This window comes from Pseudorasbora parva, chromosome 16 (genome assembly GCF_024679245.1).
Source record: "Pseudorasbora parva isolate DD20220531a chromosome 16, ASM2467924v1, whole genome shotgun sequence".
Classification (NCBI taxonomy): domain Eukaryota; kingdom Metazoa; phylum Chordata; class Actinopteri; order Cypriniformes; family Gobionidae; genus Pseudorasbora; species Pseudorasbora parva.
Genome location: NC_090187.1, coordinates 10203948 through 10219917, shown reverse-complemented (window position 1 = coordinate 10219917; position 15970 = coordinate 10203948). Strand labels below are relative to the sequence as shown.

The window sequence follows — 15970 nt, the reverse complement described above, 5'->3', positions numbered from 1 at the left end:
CTCGTCACCGGTCACCACAAACCACAAGTTCATTTATGGCCTCCCTATGACAACATGATCAATTTATGCGTGCAAAAATATGTATTATTTGTCATTTGCACGTGTGTAGTTATGTGTGTGAAACAAAATGAAGCTACTAGTCCCATACTTTTGTTAGTGTTTTTTGTTCATTTTTAAATGAGTTTCATTTAAAAAGGTTACAGCTGATCTTTCATAAAATCCCATGTAAATGTCAGTAATCATCATAGAAATTGGAAGGACCCACCAAAGGGGACTGCACCAAATTTCGAAATGTAAAATTTGATAGAATAAATAATATTTTAACTTCCACAACACATTTAACCAATACAAATGTAACAGCTATTCTTGCTTTCTGTTCGGAAACTGCTTTCTAAAAATGTGTTTAATTCTTTTGTTGCCGTATTCTCTGTGTGTTTAGATCCTGTTTCCTTGGTTGTCATGATTTCTATAGTTTTGTTCGAAATCGCCCCTACTATACCATCATTCACTATTCCCAACAATACTTCACTAATATAGTTATCTTGAAAGAGTGCCTGAAAATGAGAATTCAGACACTGCCGGAAGGGCTGACGCTTTTGCATAGTTGGTGTTTGCGGTTTAATGATCATGTATAAACCTTAATTCATTTAATCATCAATTGAAAGGGACTTTATTTCTGTATGATATGCTGTAGGACCAAATGGAAGGATGAATGGAATTAATTTGGCATAACTCTCTCACAGTGCATTATTGATATTCTGTAGCCATTTGGGTGTACATCAGTTGCATTATGGGATCGAATGAGTGCACTCAATAACGCCCACTATGGTTTGGGACAAATGGCTACAAATGGCTGTCCCCTTAAACAGTGCCCAGCTATAGGGGGTGATTTCGTACAAAGTCAATGTATGATCTCACTTGTTCTCTTGGGTACTGCTGAATGTGTTCATGTACTATGTATCACTACTATGCTAACTCACAATATATTTATACAATCTTTTGTAGATTCTTCTGTTGACTGTCGGTTATTGTCTATGCATGTATGCAAAGCTGGTGTGTTTTTTTTCTTTAAATTATCATTCATGTGAATAGCTAGAATTAGATCCTCTACTCCTATTCTTTTTTTTTTAATTATATCAATTAGTGTAATAAGACTAAAATGGGAAAGATTTGTCCCCAATCCCTCAGAAAGAGCCATGAATCTTCATGTAATAGTACTCTGTTCCTTCTTATATACAGAAAGTCACAAAATTAAGTTGCTTTGATCAAAAGAGTTAGTACTAGCATCTGTGTCAAATACAGTTCTGTGTGACACTGATATTTCCGGTTAATCCTCCACATAGTCTGTGGAGGTGTTGCGTTGTCAAGGTGCTGTAATAGAAGTACTAAGCGAGAATATTTGTTCAGGTGGTTTCAATGGAGGTTTTGTGATGTTTTAACACGAGGGAAACCAATGTCCCATAGGAGCTGTGTGAAATACGTGTGTGTAAGCTTTTTTTTTTTTTTTTAAGGCTATATGAATGTTTGTTTCAGGCTTTTTGAGGCTCCTGATATGGTCTTCTTAGAGGCAGAAAATTAGTATTACCTTTGTTCTTTGCTTTCTTTTTCCTGGGAGACATATTGGGCATTTGGGAGATCAACTCTGTCTCGCCTGAAAGGAGGAAACATGTAAATTACATCACTTTGCACAAAATTAGGTTACTTTACACCCTTTAAAACCCTTTAATGTCTACTGGGAAGTCAAGAAAAAAGAATGATGAGGTGATAATTCTCATAATTTAGTTTCTTAACACATTCCATTGCATAACATTACACACTGCTTGTGTGTATCCTACTCACACAGAACTGTATAGAACTCTAAGGTTTGGAAAAACAGAAAAACCTTAAGGGAGAAGTCTTATCTTGACCTTTAAAGGCCAATTCGCACTGTACCAACAGACGTGGACCAATGCGGACAATCACCAGAATATAGCCTGTCACTTTTCAGACATTCCCCTGTGATGAAATCTCTGTGGTCTGTACTATTGATAGAATGAATTAGGTGAACGTTGATAAACTCATATACGCACCTGTGATGGATGTGGTCCTGTTTTGGACCTCTGCCATTTTTAGGCTGTTGTCAGCCACAGTTCTCAGCAGCTCAATGGCACCCACACATTGTAGCTCATTGCCATTGATGTACAGCTCCCTAAAGGATCAAACAAAAAATGTATTTAGGGAAAATAAGCCAACTTGTAAGACTGACTGATTAATTAAATAAAAGAAATTCCATTTCATACAGTCAATGCATTTACATAATTTTACATTAAAAATGTGATCAAGAACATGTTCTTCATCTCCAGATGATATATTTTGGCATTATTAACCCATCCTGAGTGACTGAAACCCCTGAATAGACTCTGTTGTGTGTAAATTATTAAAGATAGATGTCGCAGTCTTTGTTCAATACAAAGAGTCACAGACAACCAGCCAGGCTCCTGTTTATCAATAAATGATGATGAAAGACCTATAGTAACAACTAGTTTATTTGTTTATGTTTTTAAGACAGAGTGATATTTATGAGAGAAAATATAAAAGATCTATTTCATTTCATTACAGACTGGCAGTCACTAGTGGAAATACCTGCTTTCATGTTTTAAAAAGAAAGTATTTTTTTGAGCTATAAAAGCCGCCAAACATGTCAACTCATTCTTGGTTGATTAAATTGATTAGTTGTAATACTTTATGCAGTTTTTCATCTAAAAAAGAGCTTAGTTTAACTAGCATACTGCATTTTTTTCCTCTGGAACCTGCCGTTTTACAAGTGTTTTCCTTGTTTTATGAACATTTCTTCCTCAGAACGTGCTGATTTACAAGCGGCTTGTTCTCCAGAAGATACCCACAGGATGGCTGTGTGGTTTGAGATGACTTCCAAATTTCTGGCAGACTGTAAATATCAACTTTGTGAAAACACATCCCATTATCTTTTTAATTTTGTTCTCACTGGGAATGCTCTTGAGTATTGAAGCTCAATGTGGATACAGTTAGATGGTCCACATGCCTTAGTGTGATTAATAACATGAGTGGACATATTTAGTGCCCTTCCTGCCTTGGTATTAAACACCGAATGGAGAAACTGGATATGTTTGCACAAGCTGTGTATTTCGGCATTCCAATTAAATAATGGCATAAAGCACTTTATACAATAGATTGCAGCATGGATCTCCGACAGAGTGGGAGAAAGTGTGCGGATGATCTATTGGATTGTCAAAATAGCCTTTCTTTGGGCCCACAGCGAGGGCCCCTCTGGCCCAGTAAGATGTCATCATCTGTAAGCAGTCATCAGCTGAAGCTCATGAATGAATATGTGATGAAGTATTTCAGCAGAAGCTGCTGATGGATCCCAGGAGTCACAGCAGAGAGTCACAGGTTAATGGGAAACATAAGCATCAGTGGTCATAACAGTCCGTACCTCACAGAACTGTTGGTGAGAAGTGAAGCTAGCAGAGTTCCGCTCCATGAACCCAAACCACAATAACATAAACTCAAGGAACATATTTGACTGGTCCCCAAACCTCCACTGAGCAAACCTTTCAACCCTTCCTGTCCCATGCTGAGAAAGAAACAGACAGACAGAGAGGAGAGGTCATGATTAAACCTTTAAAAACACATTTAAATTAAAAAAATGCATGCTAAAACTATTGAAACAAAAGGCTAAAACATTTTCCAAAGTACTATAGCTCAAACTGTGGAATAGCATTGTAAGGTGCCATTCACACACCATGTTTTCGTGTTTATAAACGTGGGACACAGGGTGGTGGAATAGGGACGCAAGGTCTTGAACCACGTTTTTTAGATATTCTTTCAACTTCATATGTTTAATGTCATGTGTGAGTCACTGCAAAATTTGCAAGACATGAGCGAAAACATATTCCTAATCAAACACACCTGCCTGCCATGTTAGAGTTTTGGGTAACACTTTAGATTAATGGACTGTTATTAATAGATAACTATGCAGGAAGTTATGCAGGGCTAATAAATAGCACTACATTAACACTTCAGCTACTACTATAAACTAAACAAGCTGAAATAATCAGTAAGTAATATTGAATTTAGGACTATGATAGTTATTTATTATGTCATTAATAGTTACTGAATGAGACGATGATGCTTACGCTATTATATTATTATTATTATATACACTAATAAATAATAGGTAACAAGGAAATTACTAATTAATTACTAATCACAACATTAACATGTCTGAGATGTGAGAAATTGTCTATTTTTTTTACTCTCAATGTGGTCATAAAATACATCACTAATTACTCAAGTACCCAATCACTCTTCAAGGACTACTGGGGATCTGGAGCATTATTTTAAAGTGAAAAAACATATTTTCCGCTTTAAAATAAGGGTCCAGGTCACTAGCAACTCCTGCATAATGACTAACACTTAAGTAATTAGTAATGCTTTTTATGACTTTATTCAGAGTATGATTAATTACATCTCAGACACACAATAATGTGATAATTGGTCAGTTAGTTAATAGTTATTAATGAGGCTAATCTCAGTCAGTAATTATTGATTACTTAATAAGGAACTATCTCCTAAATTCGAGTTCAGCTTGTTTCTATTAGTTAATAGTAGTAGCTGAAGTGCTTCTTATTAGTCCTGCATTACTTCCTGCATAGTTATCTATTAATAATGAACCATTATTCTAAAGTGTTACCAAGTTTTGTTTAATAGGGAAAGAGCAAACTTTGCAGGACAGTGGCCCTCCAGGACTGCAATCATTAGGCCGTGTGTCCACCAAAGCGGGTTTTTTTTACGCAGCTGGCTGGTGTATTCAATTGTTTTCAATGGGAGCGTCGCGGTTTTAGAATGCCATGAGCCTAACGAGGCGCTGAGCGAGTATTTCACGCTCAAGGGTTGAGCGCTCAGGGTTTCTTAATGGTCGCAGAGAGTTGAAGAATGTTCAACTTTGAATAAAACACAGCGCTCATCACTGTCACTCTTCACTCAGCCGTCCAATCAGAGAGCAGGAGGGGAGGGACAAATACAACACTGACCAACCGCCACATTATGCTTGTACATATGAAAACAAGTGTATAATAGTATAATATAACAGTAATAACGGAAAAAATAATTTAAAACAAGAGCTAAAGCAAATACTTAACATTGTATCTGCATTTTTATACAGAATCAATACAGAAACAAACTATCTGTGAAATGAGATAGTACTAGTAACACTTCCACGGATATTCCATATCATAACAAGCAAAGAGTCCACAGTGAGACACACGGCCTTAGTGAAATACCTAATATACTGTACACTAAAGACAATCTCATGGCAATTTGTAACTTTTAGGTTTTGGCAAATTAATAATAATTTGTATGAATTTGTACAATCTCACTTGTAAGTTCTATGTCCCAGCGACAGGTATGCTAAGGGGTGGACCTTCATGCTTACCTTTTCTAATAATTCTATTTTTTTGTACAATTCACATTGTACAAATTCATATGAAATTTCTATAAAATACTATAAAAAACCTATAAAAATTATAATTTGAAAAACACTATATTATAAAAGCTTTAAATGTAATGACTTTCTGGTAATTACAACCAGCTGGGATCTCCCAGTAGTTTACATTATGCACAGTTTAGCATTATGTGATTGATTTACAAGAAAATAACATGGTTTTATCTCCAAAATATATATATTTATTCTTTTTTGTCTTGCATTACGTAGTGTAACTTGGATGACCTCACTTCAGTAATGATTCATTTTTGGACAATATGTTTTTTTGTGAATTAGAATTTATGCAAAGGATTGTAGGTGATTGGAGGACACAAAGGATACACATGATGCATCCTTCAAAATAAGCCAAATGAAGGAGGCGAAATGAAGGCTGCCTTCAAAGGATCTTTCAAATTGACATGCCTTTTGACAAAGCTTAATGACGTGCAGCCGAGATAAGCAGCCTTGAGCATAGGCGCCGGTTTATGTTTTCCTCCGTGGGTGCTCATGGGCGCACGCGCCCTTTAAAAAAAGACGTAAAAAAGTAGTCAACCATTTTTTGCATTTCAGAACCTTGAAATGGACAGCGGCCGACACGAACACACAACTTTAATTGATAATAAAGCCGTAAAGTAGCATATCTTTCAAATCAGGACAGCGCCACTTCTCACAAATACAGACAGGTTTGGAGATGAAAAGTAACCGCGATCAGCTTCGTGGGAATTTAAAAATCAATGTCACACCAGTCCACACAGTAAAATTGGTGGATAGGATATTGGAGCAGGCGACTGACAGCGGCACCAACTTCAATGTTTAATTTTAAATGAATGTAGCCTACAGGCAGTCTGGCACACGTGGGTGCTCGAGCCCCGGAACACACACACACACACACACACACACACACACACACACACACACACACACACACACACACACACACACACACACACACACACACACACACATATACAGAGTGAAACACATTTTTCCATTCCACTGAGCTTTTTTTCCATTCTTTTTCTATGTAAACACACACTAAAATGACTTCTTTAATCGTTGCTCTGGCATTTTTTGCAGCATCTTGCGCATGACACAACATCCTAAAAATGCAGAGCTTAACTTACAATAAAGTTAAACTGTTAAAAACATGTGTCTAGACCTTGTGTTTTTTTTCATTCCACTGAAAAACATCTTGTGTTTTTAACAGCAAAACATTCTGACACAGCATTCTGATTGACAAACACCTATAAGTTATATTTTCAGGTGTTTTTGTTTATGGATAGAGCCATCCAGGATCAAAGTTACCCAACTCTGATGTACACTGTGATTGACAAACTGGAATGGCAAAGTGCATCTAAAGACATTCACACAATACACAATCAGACGTCCTCTTACCGTGTGTAGTCCAGGCAGAGTTTGGTGAGGTAGCTGATGCCTGCAGCCCTGCCCAATCTTTCCAGAGACCATTCAGTCAATCTGCAATCAAGCAGCTCCAGCGATCTAAAGGGATAAACTGTCCTCCCCCTTTTCTCCAAAAGAAGACACTGTCAGAACAAACAGCAGGGTTGGAGAAATGTGGGAAATTTACAATCATGGATTTTACTAATACTGTTATGCTGCACACTGTCAACTGGATTTACATTACAACAATGCCCTCGCAGCCAACCACCCATAAAACTTTAGCATTGTTGTGATGTTGAGTTTTGCACAGGCAGACACCCATCACTTTTTCTTCAGAAAATATACAAATTTGGTTAATTTAATCAGTGCTACTTGATTATTATACAGTAGAAAGACCACATAATAGCACAATTTATACCAAAGACCAAGAGATTTAAGAGATAGTTGACCCAAAAATGAAAAATCTGTCATTACTTACCCTCATGTCATTCCAAACCCATAAGACATTCATACATCTTCAGAACACAAATTAAGATATTTTTAAGATATAACCACCCATAGTCAGCAATGGCATTGTAACTTTAAAGGTCAAGAAAGGTAGTTAAAATAGTCCATGTGACTACTACAGATAAAGTCATTTTTTTGTGTTTTTTTTTGCACAAAAAACGTATTCTCATCTCTTCATAAAATTAAGGTTGAACCACTGTCACATGGACCATTTTAACAATCTTCTTGCTACCTCTCTGGGCCTTTAAAGTGGCAATGAAGATTTAATTTCTTTAAAAAGATCTTAAATTTGGTTCGGAAGATAAACAAAGATAAATCATGACAACATTTTTATTTTAACTAACTCTAACTTTAAAGGCTGGTTTGTGCACTCACGGGCACTGCTAAGCAGGGAGATGTCACTCAAACCGGCTTACTAAAATAAATATCTTAGTATTACAAAGATCAAAGCTGCAGCTCTTGACAAAGCGGCTGTGTGTAATCTCTTTCTGACTGTGAGAAAAAGAGTAATTCCATACAGATATCAATTTTAGCCTATATATAAAGCTCCCCTTGAACATCATTTCATAGATTAGTGATGATCTACAGCAGAAAAAAATCGCCCAGAATCTCATCAACATCTTAAAAATGAGGACCTCTTATAGAACTCTGAAGCACTTATTGTTATAACCGTCTGACCGCCATATATAAATCTATGTCTGTGCCAAATTTATATGTTAGGGTTGTCCTAACAGCATTCAAGTGCAGAACTTCAATTGCATGCTTATCCACCATACTGTTTTCCTTGTATTCATTGTCTGCAGGTCTGGAAAAATATGGCAGTGATTTTCACAGCATCAAAGCTGTTATGGAAGTAAATCTCACCCTTTAATTGGACAGATTTTTCCGATTTATATGAGCTGTAGTGTGAACATGTTGTCCCTGGAAGGGAATGAAAATGGGTGTGGACCACATGATGATTAAAAGTATGTCAGTAGCCATAACAAGAACACATGGACAGTCAAAAGTTGGAACTAAAATCTACAGGACAATGACACAGAGTTGTCCAGTCCTGATCTACATTATATGCTTCAGGCCCAAAACAAGGATGAAGAACTGTTTGATGACGCATACTGGCTACAAACTAAGTGTTTGTTACAGGACTACATACTGTATATATAATTTTTGAATGAAAAAAGTTTATGATGTGTTGTCATCTCTCAAGTTACTACAGAAGTTACAATTCTTATATTGCTGGAAAAATAATCAAAAGTTTTGGCAGTAGCTGAGTAAATCCCCTGATTTTAATTATGCTTTCATGAGTTTGACAGCCCGCCATAGCCTCGGAGGTATTGCGGTTCTTGTTGAAAACACAGGCCAGTAGTTGGCTGCCAATGGCCTCACAAACTAGACAAGCACCACCGATCTAAAAAAGAACAGATGTGGCAAAACAACAGTTTACAATGTCAGTTGTCAACCAAACATGATAATTTGGTCATTACTCTTAACTCTCATGTCATTACAAACTTGAGTGTGTAGAACAGATAAGAAGACATTTTAAATAATATATTGCTTTCTCTTGCAGAATGCAATGAAAGGGAACAGCAGATTTTCAGTTTCAAGATTGAAAAGGGGTAACGCGTTACAATGTAAATGCGTTACAAAATAATGCATTACAGTAACTCATCACATCACAAGCGGGCCCCTGCCAAAAAAGTGACTCCACAGGAAATTGTGACACATTTCAAATTAAATGCATTGGTTTCAGATTTCGAAAATCACACGGCATTGGCGCTCTACCACGCACTTAGGCTACTGACCACCTTTTCATAGTATCAGAGCATGTAAATGTAGCAGAGTGACTTGATGCTCTGCTAGATATATGCCAGCGCACTCCACAGTTCACTCTAAAATATGAATAGTTTTATTAAAAAATATTGATTTCAAGCTTTCTTTAGACGTATGTTTCATGTTTATGTGATACGTATTCTAGCCTCGAAAGACGCACCCTAGCGGCAGCAAATCTAATTTCGTCTAGCAACTCTCAATTCACTACCGAGCTGTAAACGCCAAACTCTGGTCGGGCCAATCACATCGTGTATATAGTCAGTGGGCGGGGCTTAATATAATGATGGTGGAGTTGCGCATGCTTCTAGTAAACACAGAAACTGGCGAATGGCGGTCTTTCGAATCAGCTCTGACCGCGATTCTGGAAGACTTGGAGTTAAGATTTTCTCTGAGAAAAGAACAAAGAACGGCACTGAAGTCATTTTTAAGAAAGTAAGATGTGTTCGGAGTTTTGCCGACCGGATACGGCGAAAGTTTAATCTGTCAACGAGCTCTGCTTCACCTTCGTTGCTCTGATTGGTTGTAGCGATATCCAATTGCGTGCACGCCTTGCAGAGGGAGTTTGAAAGACAACCGTTTATCCCGCCCCTCAGATTAAGCCCTGCCAATGGTGAGTTTCCAGACCAAACATCTTGATGTGGGTCTGGCTTCTCAGGCTATACGTATTTACTAGGGATGCAACAATACAGTTAGTCCACGGTTAAATACATACCCCGGCTTTTAACCATGGTTTTCAGTTTGGTTTGGTTTTTTGGTTCTATTCTATTCTGTTTTTATTGCATTGCTCTTTCTTTATTTTACTTAAAAGACTTGAAAAACTTTACTTTAAAAAAAACCTGTGCACATTCCTAGTGTACTGTATAATATAAAATTTACAGTGGCAGCTCAGAGATGTATAGTATGAAATTGAATGAATAAATGTAAAGTAAAACTACAGTCTTCAATATACAATATACATTGATTAAAAGCTACTGTATTAAAGATTTTATTTTTATTTTATTCAAGAGCAGTGAGTAATTTTCTCTTTGTATTTTGTTGTTTTATTAACATAATTTTAGAGGTGAACTGTCGCATCTCATAGGCCCTGTCCCAAATGGCACCCTAAACCCTCACGGCCTTTCTCTGAGTCCGCACTTTCACAACGTAATGTCGCTTTGACTGCCGGGTAGAAGTCCTCTGCGTAGCTCACAAACTTGCGGGCTCAGCTGAAGTGCGCATCGAGGGGGCATAGCAGCCGCAAACGGGGCGTTTAGGAGCACTGATGACTTAAATGATGACTGGGACACCCTACAGTCTTGTGGACTTAATGGACAAGCGCACGCAATGGCCATTGTAAGACCGAGAGTGCATAACATAACCGACTGTGTTTATGTTAACCTTGTGTGTATTTGACAGTATTAGCGTAGTGAGACTACTTAGTTCAGTAATCACATGTGTTTGACAGGCTTTTAGTGCGCGCTCAGCGCATGTTAAAGCTGTGCACAAGCACGCAAATGAAATGTTTAACCGGCAAGGCTTTAAAACACATGCAAATAATGCACTGTCGTGTTACCCAACCCAACTTTCGTGTGAATAATAGTGTTCTGTGAGTATAATTCTCTGACACCAGCATTTTAAGTGTGGCTAAACACCTCCTAACTTCAGTGCATATGAATGGATATTTGCTCATATCAGGGTATAGAGAAATAGAAACAATGAACTAAATGCAAAACCGGAAGAAAAAAAAACGCAATTCACAAGCGCGTATTGAACCATGAATGCCGTACCGAACGGTTCAATATTATATATTATCAATATTATTTATGTTTCAGATTCTTGCAGACAGAAAGCGCAAGTTTTGTTTTCTATTGTGAGTGTACAGTACAAAAATAAAAGTAGATCATTAATAGTTTATAACTATGTCTCACATTTATCTGTATGGCCAAAAATGACGGAGTATTGGGAGTTATATCCGCTGTCATGACTCGTAAGGAAAAACCATCAGAACTCGCAGACACCTTCGTCAGCCAGAGGTATAAAGAAAACGTAACCTATTTAGTTTCATATTTATGATTAAAAAGTAGCCCATAATGTAATTTTTATTATAATTTTTTCCTTATTTTAATGTGAATTTACTTGATTATGAAAAGTGAACAGCATGAATAAGATGTGCAATATGCCGGGAGACATGGATCAGACTTGATGTTGACCAATTGATTAAATTTTGATATGTAGAAAGCCTTTCTTTGTGAAAGGCTCTGAATTTTGTTTAGTATAAATTGTATTTTAATTTTCATCAGTTTTATCAACCAATTGCCTGTATATTTAATAAATAAGACGTAAACCAAGAACGTCAGGAATGGATTGACGTGCGTAACGAAACGTCTTGCCTGTCTTGCCTTTGAGGCTGAAATATAGGCTAAAGCCCTGTTCGCACGGGACTATTATTATCTGGGAACCTCTGGTAATTTGATAGCCTGAATGCCAGCCAAACTTATTCTCGCTCACAACATTTTTAGGTCGGGAAGTTCGGTCTGGACTCGAACCGTAGAGGAGTTATTATGCCTGAACAGAAACTGTTCGGACCAATCACATTGTTAGGTGATGATTGACAGATTATCACCAGAAACGTAATCAGCCACGTCATCAAAGAGCGCTTGGGTTGAATTAGTTTACAACAATGATGGCTGTTGTTGAAGAACTGAGATGTGTAGATTGCACCATCGTGTCTGTTATAGAAGATATCGATAGCGCATTTAAAAGAGGAAAGGGACCGCAATCAAGGCATTTGTCAATGGGAAAGATGTCTTTAGCATCAGCCGTTGTAGGTCTATCCAATTGAGGTCTTTCCTGTGTTGGTTGAAATACGCCCCATTAATCGAAGCCCAATGGAGCAGTATCACACTCATATTCTGACTAGAATTGAGTATGACAACGTCAGGCTAGTGAGTTGTAATAATTGCAGAGAATGTCTGTGATCTTAATCCCGTGCGAATCGGCCATGTCTGTAATTTGAAAAGTAAAAATTCCCCCGCAAATTACCTACCATATTTTGCCGAACACCGAGGTCCTTTGATAATAGTAGTCCCGTGCGAATCGGCATCTCTGTGAATTGGCCAGGATTAGGCGGATCGTATATTAATTTTGTAATAATTTTGTTTCCTGTGTGCATTTCTATCTTTATCTTTCACAAAGAATAGAGGCTGCATTCATAATACACACTGTTATGAGTTCCCGCACAGATTATACTTTCACTTTAGAATGAGTACCAAATTGGGAGCAAATTGCTTGAATGGTGTGTTTAATATTAAGATCAATACTATTTTTATTTTATTTATTTTTATTTTTTATATTACTATTTTAAATGTAGCGTCTGTTCTCTAACTGAACAAAATAATTTTTATTACTAGAAAACTATCAAAACGATATTGATACATATGACTGTTTATGATTTCATACAGCTATATCTATAAGGAAAAAAACATTTACAAGTCTTGACATCATATCCGGGAGATAAGTCAATAAATTTGAGTAAAATAACAGAGTATCCCTATAAGATATCCACAGATATTTTGCCATTTTAGAATGTTAAGTTCTATTTCTGTAGTTATTTTGCTGTAGTTATTTTTGTAGTCCTGTATTACTTTTAACTCAAAAGTAATACAGGACTAATGTAACGCTTTACAATTCTGAGACAGTAATATTGTAAAGTAAAGAATTACTTTTAAATAACAGTGACAAGTAATCTATAATGTATTACAGTTTGGAAGTAACTTGCAGAACACTGCATAGCACCACAAAAGTATCACAACAGTGATCCATAAGACTTGCATCTAACTCTTATTAATTTTTCATTGCGAATGTTTCATTTTTTACTTTGATAATGATGTGACATTATGTGGAAATGTACCGACAAAAAGAATGTGATTGATGGAAAAGGAGAGAGAAAGCAGGTGCATTTTACATGCAAAGCCAAAATGTTTTGCAACAAAATGCCAAGATGACAGAAAACATTCTGGGTTCTGGAACCTGAAATTGTTGTGTAATTTCAAATTCTTTCCAGAGCTGATCTGGTGTTAAGATAAAATGTTAACAGTTATGGCTCATTACCATTTACTGCTGAAATAAAAGACACATATCTTACTGTGAGTGATGTGACTAAACAAACATTCCTTTGTTTGCACGGGAAGGACTGGTTTGAATTGCAGCACGCTTGGCTGCCCAGGAAGACTCCTTGTTCCGGAACAAGTTGCATCTTCAGACAAAATGATTTCCATAACTGCCAATCACAAAACTAGGATCTATAACAAAGTGTGATCAGGGCTTACCAGCTCAACTATATCGGTTTCTTTGAGAGACAGACTCCAGATGTGGAATTCTTGTGCATGTGTGTAACGCTCCTCTCGAATAGCCATTAACAGAGGCTGAAGGCTGGGCAGGATAGCATCTGAGGCCCCGCAATCTTGAAATGACAGCGTTATCTACAGGGATGAGAGAAGAACAGAGAGAAACAGTGAGTGAGAAGGAGATGAGTACAGTAGACATTTTAACAGAACATTAATAACATATAAAGGAAGTCATTGATCTCCTAACAGGTGTGTATCATTAAATCTGTGTCCGGGTCACATTTTACTCCAGAAACAGCAAAAAATATATAAATATATTTAAATATTTCAAAATATATAAATATTTTACACAGAAAAATAAGCCTTTTGCAGAGCCAATAAAGAGACATTTATAAAGCACAAAAATAATATATAGGAGGACAACATATATTTTAATGATGAACGCAAAAGCATTGGCAGTTTTTAATCTCATCTTATATTTTTTACTTTCACTATGTCCCTTTAGGGGCTCTGTAGCTCTGTACTAGACACCTGAATTATTGTAATGCACAAAAATATTTAGCATAATTTCTTTTTGACTGTAGCGCACAAAAAGCTAAGTCACATGACATCTTAGGTTGATGTTAGTTGACCTGATCCTTAATTTGATTCAAAAGTGAATGAAGAGAAATTCACTAAAGACAGAAAAATTATCCACCTTTTTAAAACTATATGGTTTATGGAAAATTACCTTTTGTAATAATATTGAGATGTTGTCATTTGTTTTTTTGTGATTGTCAAATTGTCTACAATTTGAAAATTATTTTTCTTTTCATTTTTTGCATTTTCTTATAAACATTATGAGAAATATTTAGCCTATTTTAATGGACAATTTTGTATATTGGCCCTTTTCTGAATGCCAATTTCTAGATTTACACATACTGAATGTCCTAAATCCCTGCATTGTAGCTTGTACATTAGATATACATTGTAGCTTATATCAAACATGTACATTTATGGTACTAACGAATCTATAAAGTTGTATTTTTAAATCCCGTTTTTGAAGTTACATTTGGTGCCTAACGTATATGCTGTTATGGTTTTTAACCTACTTTAACATATGGACAAGCAGCTTAAACAGTACTCAAAATAGCCTATATTTTGTGTTGAGCAGTACAGTAGCCTAAATAATCCCAGCATTTTTATGTGAATAAGACTGACGTTCAGCAATGTTGTTGAATTTACTAGATAGTTCACACACATCAACAGTTTTGGTACTTCAGTTGGCCTAAGTCTCTAGGCCAGTTCATTAACCATTTTACTCTGTCAAATACCTTTTTGAGATGTTCTTGTTTGTCGATTTGTTGAAGAATGTCCTGTTTGAGCACTACACTGGGACAGCTGTCAATCTGCATGCAGTGATGCTCATATCTTCTCCAGAGCGCGCGGAGCTGCAGCACCACTGAATCATCGACGACGCTCGACACTCCTTCTCGCGGACCTTTAGCCTGCGCCTTTCGCATTATAATACTAATCACCTTTCGGGAATTATTTATTAAAAGCAGTTCATGTGTTAATATTAAAGTTTTTGCAACGAATTAAACGCATTCAAACATATTTATCGGCACGTTAACAACTTTGTTTTGGAACGGAGGGCCGTTCTCCCAGGCCAGTACAGTGCAGTCTGTTGCCGTAGCAACACCTAAGCCATACAACACGCTACCAGATCCTCCCTCGCTCAAAATACCGAGTGTGTGTGATGTGTGCATCACATTCATAAGTTATTATCACATGTTAAAGGGATTGATCACCCAAAAATTAAAACTGTTATCATTTACCCTCAAGTTGCTCTGGGATGACTTGTTATGTGAAACAAAGGAGATATTAAGCAGAATGTTAGGGGCTGCCTGACAGCCTCCACATTGTGTGGAAAAAAACTTGCAGTCAGCGTGAATGGTGACTGAAACTGTCATTACAGTTTTTAGTCAGTCCCTTTGGTAGCTACCCAGCAAGCAATAGCCGTCATTTCACCGTCTAGGTTTACTATAGACCTGATATAGTCCGGCTATGAGTAGCCCACTTTTAGCCAAAAGAATCTTGAATTTGGTTACATGTAATTTTTGTCCAAATAACTTGTGAGATGTATAATATTCCATCATGTAAGCAAAGTTAACAGTGATTACAAGGTGTTTGGTTTCATTTCTTTAACGAGATATATTCATGGCTGTGCGTAGCCACGGTTTAGCCCCTATACAGACCGGCTATTCGTAGCCCACTTTTAGTCAAAAGACTAAACTGATTAATTGTAGTTTTTGGCAATGTAGCACATGATATGGTTAATATTACATCATGTTCGCATTGTCAATAATATCTGCAAGATGTGTCATTTCATGTCATGGTCTATCTATAGCCAAGATTTAGCTCTGAATTG

General features: G+C 36.8%; 1 protein-coding gene across 3 annotated transcripts in view; it reads right to left on the bottom strand.

Annotated features, from left to right (window-relative positions):
- LOC137043273 (ribonuclease inhibitor) overlaps window positions 1-15206 on the bottom strand; it is a 38730-nt gene extending 23524 nt beyond the window's left edge. For 2 of the 3 annotated variants that reach the window (XM_067419476.1, XM_067419478.1), the window contains exons 1-7: window positions 14874-15206; window positions 13543-13695; window positions 13359-13469; window positions 6896-7044; window positions 3452-3592; window positions 2070-2188; window positions 1586-1651 (exon numbers count right to left, since the gene is read on the bottom strand). In XM_067419476.1, the coding sequence (XP_067275577.1) occupies window positions 1586-1651; window positions 2070-2188; window positions 3452-3592; window positions 6896-7044; window positions 13359-13469; window positions 13543-13695; window positions 14874-15062 (928 nt within the window). In that variant the 5' untranslated portion in view covers window positions 15063-15206. The remainder of the gene's footprint in view (window positions 1-1585; window positions 1652-2069; window positions 2189-3451; window positions 3593-6895; window positions 7045-13358; window positions 13470-13542; window positions 13696-14873) is intronic. The other variant, XM_067419477.1, reaches the window with a different exon arrangement.
- Window positions 15207-15970: the final 764 nt, after the last annotated feature.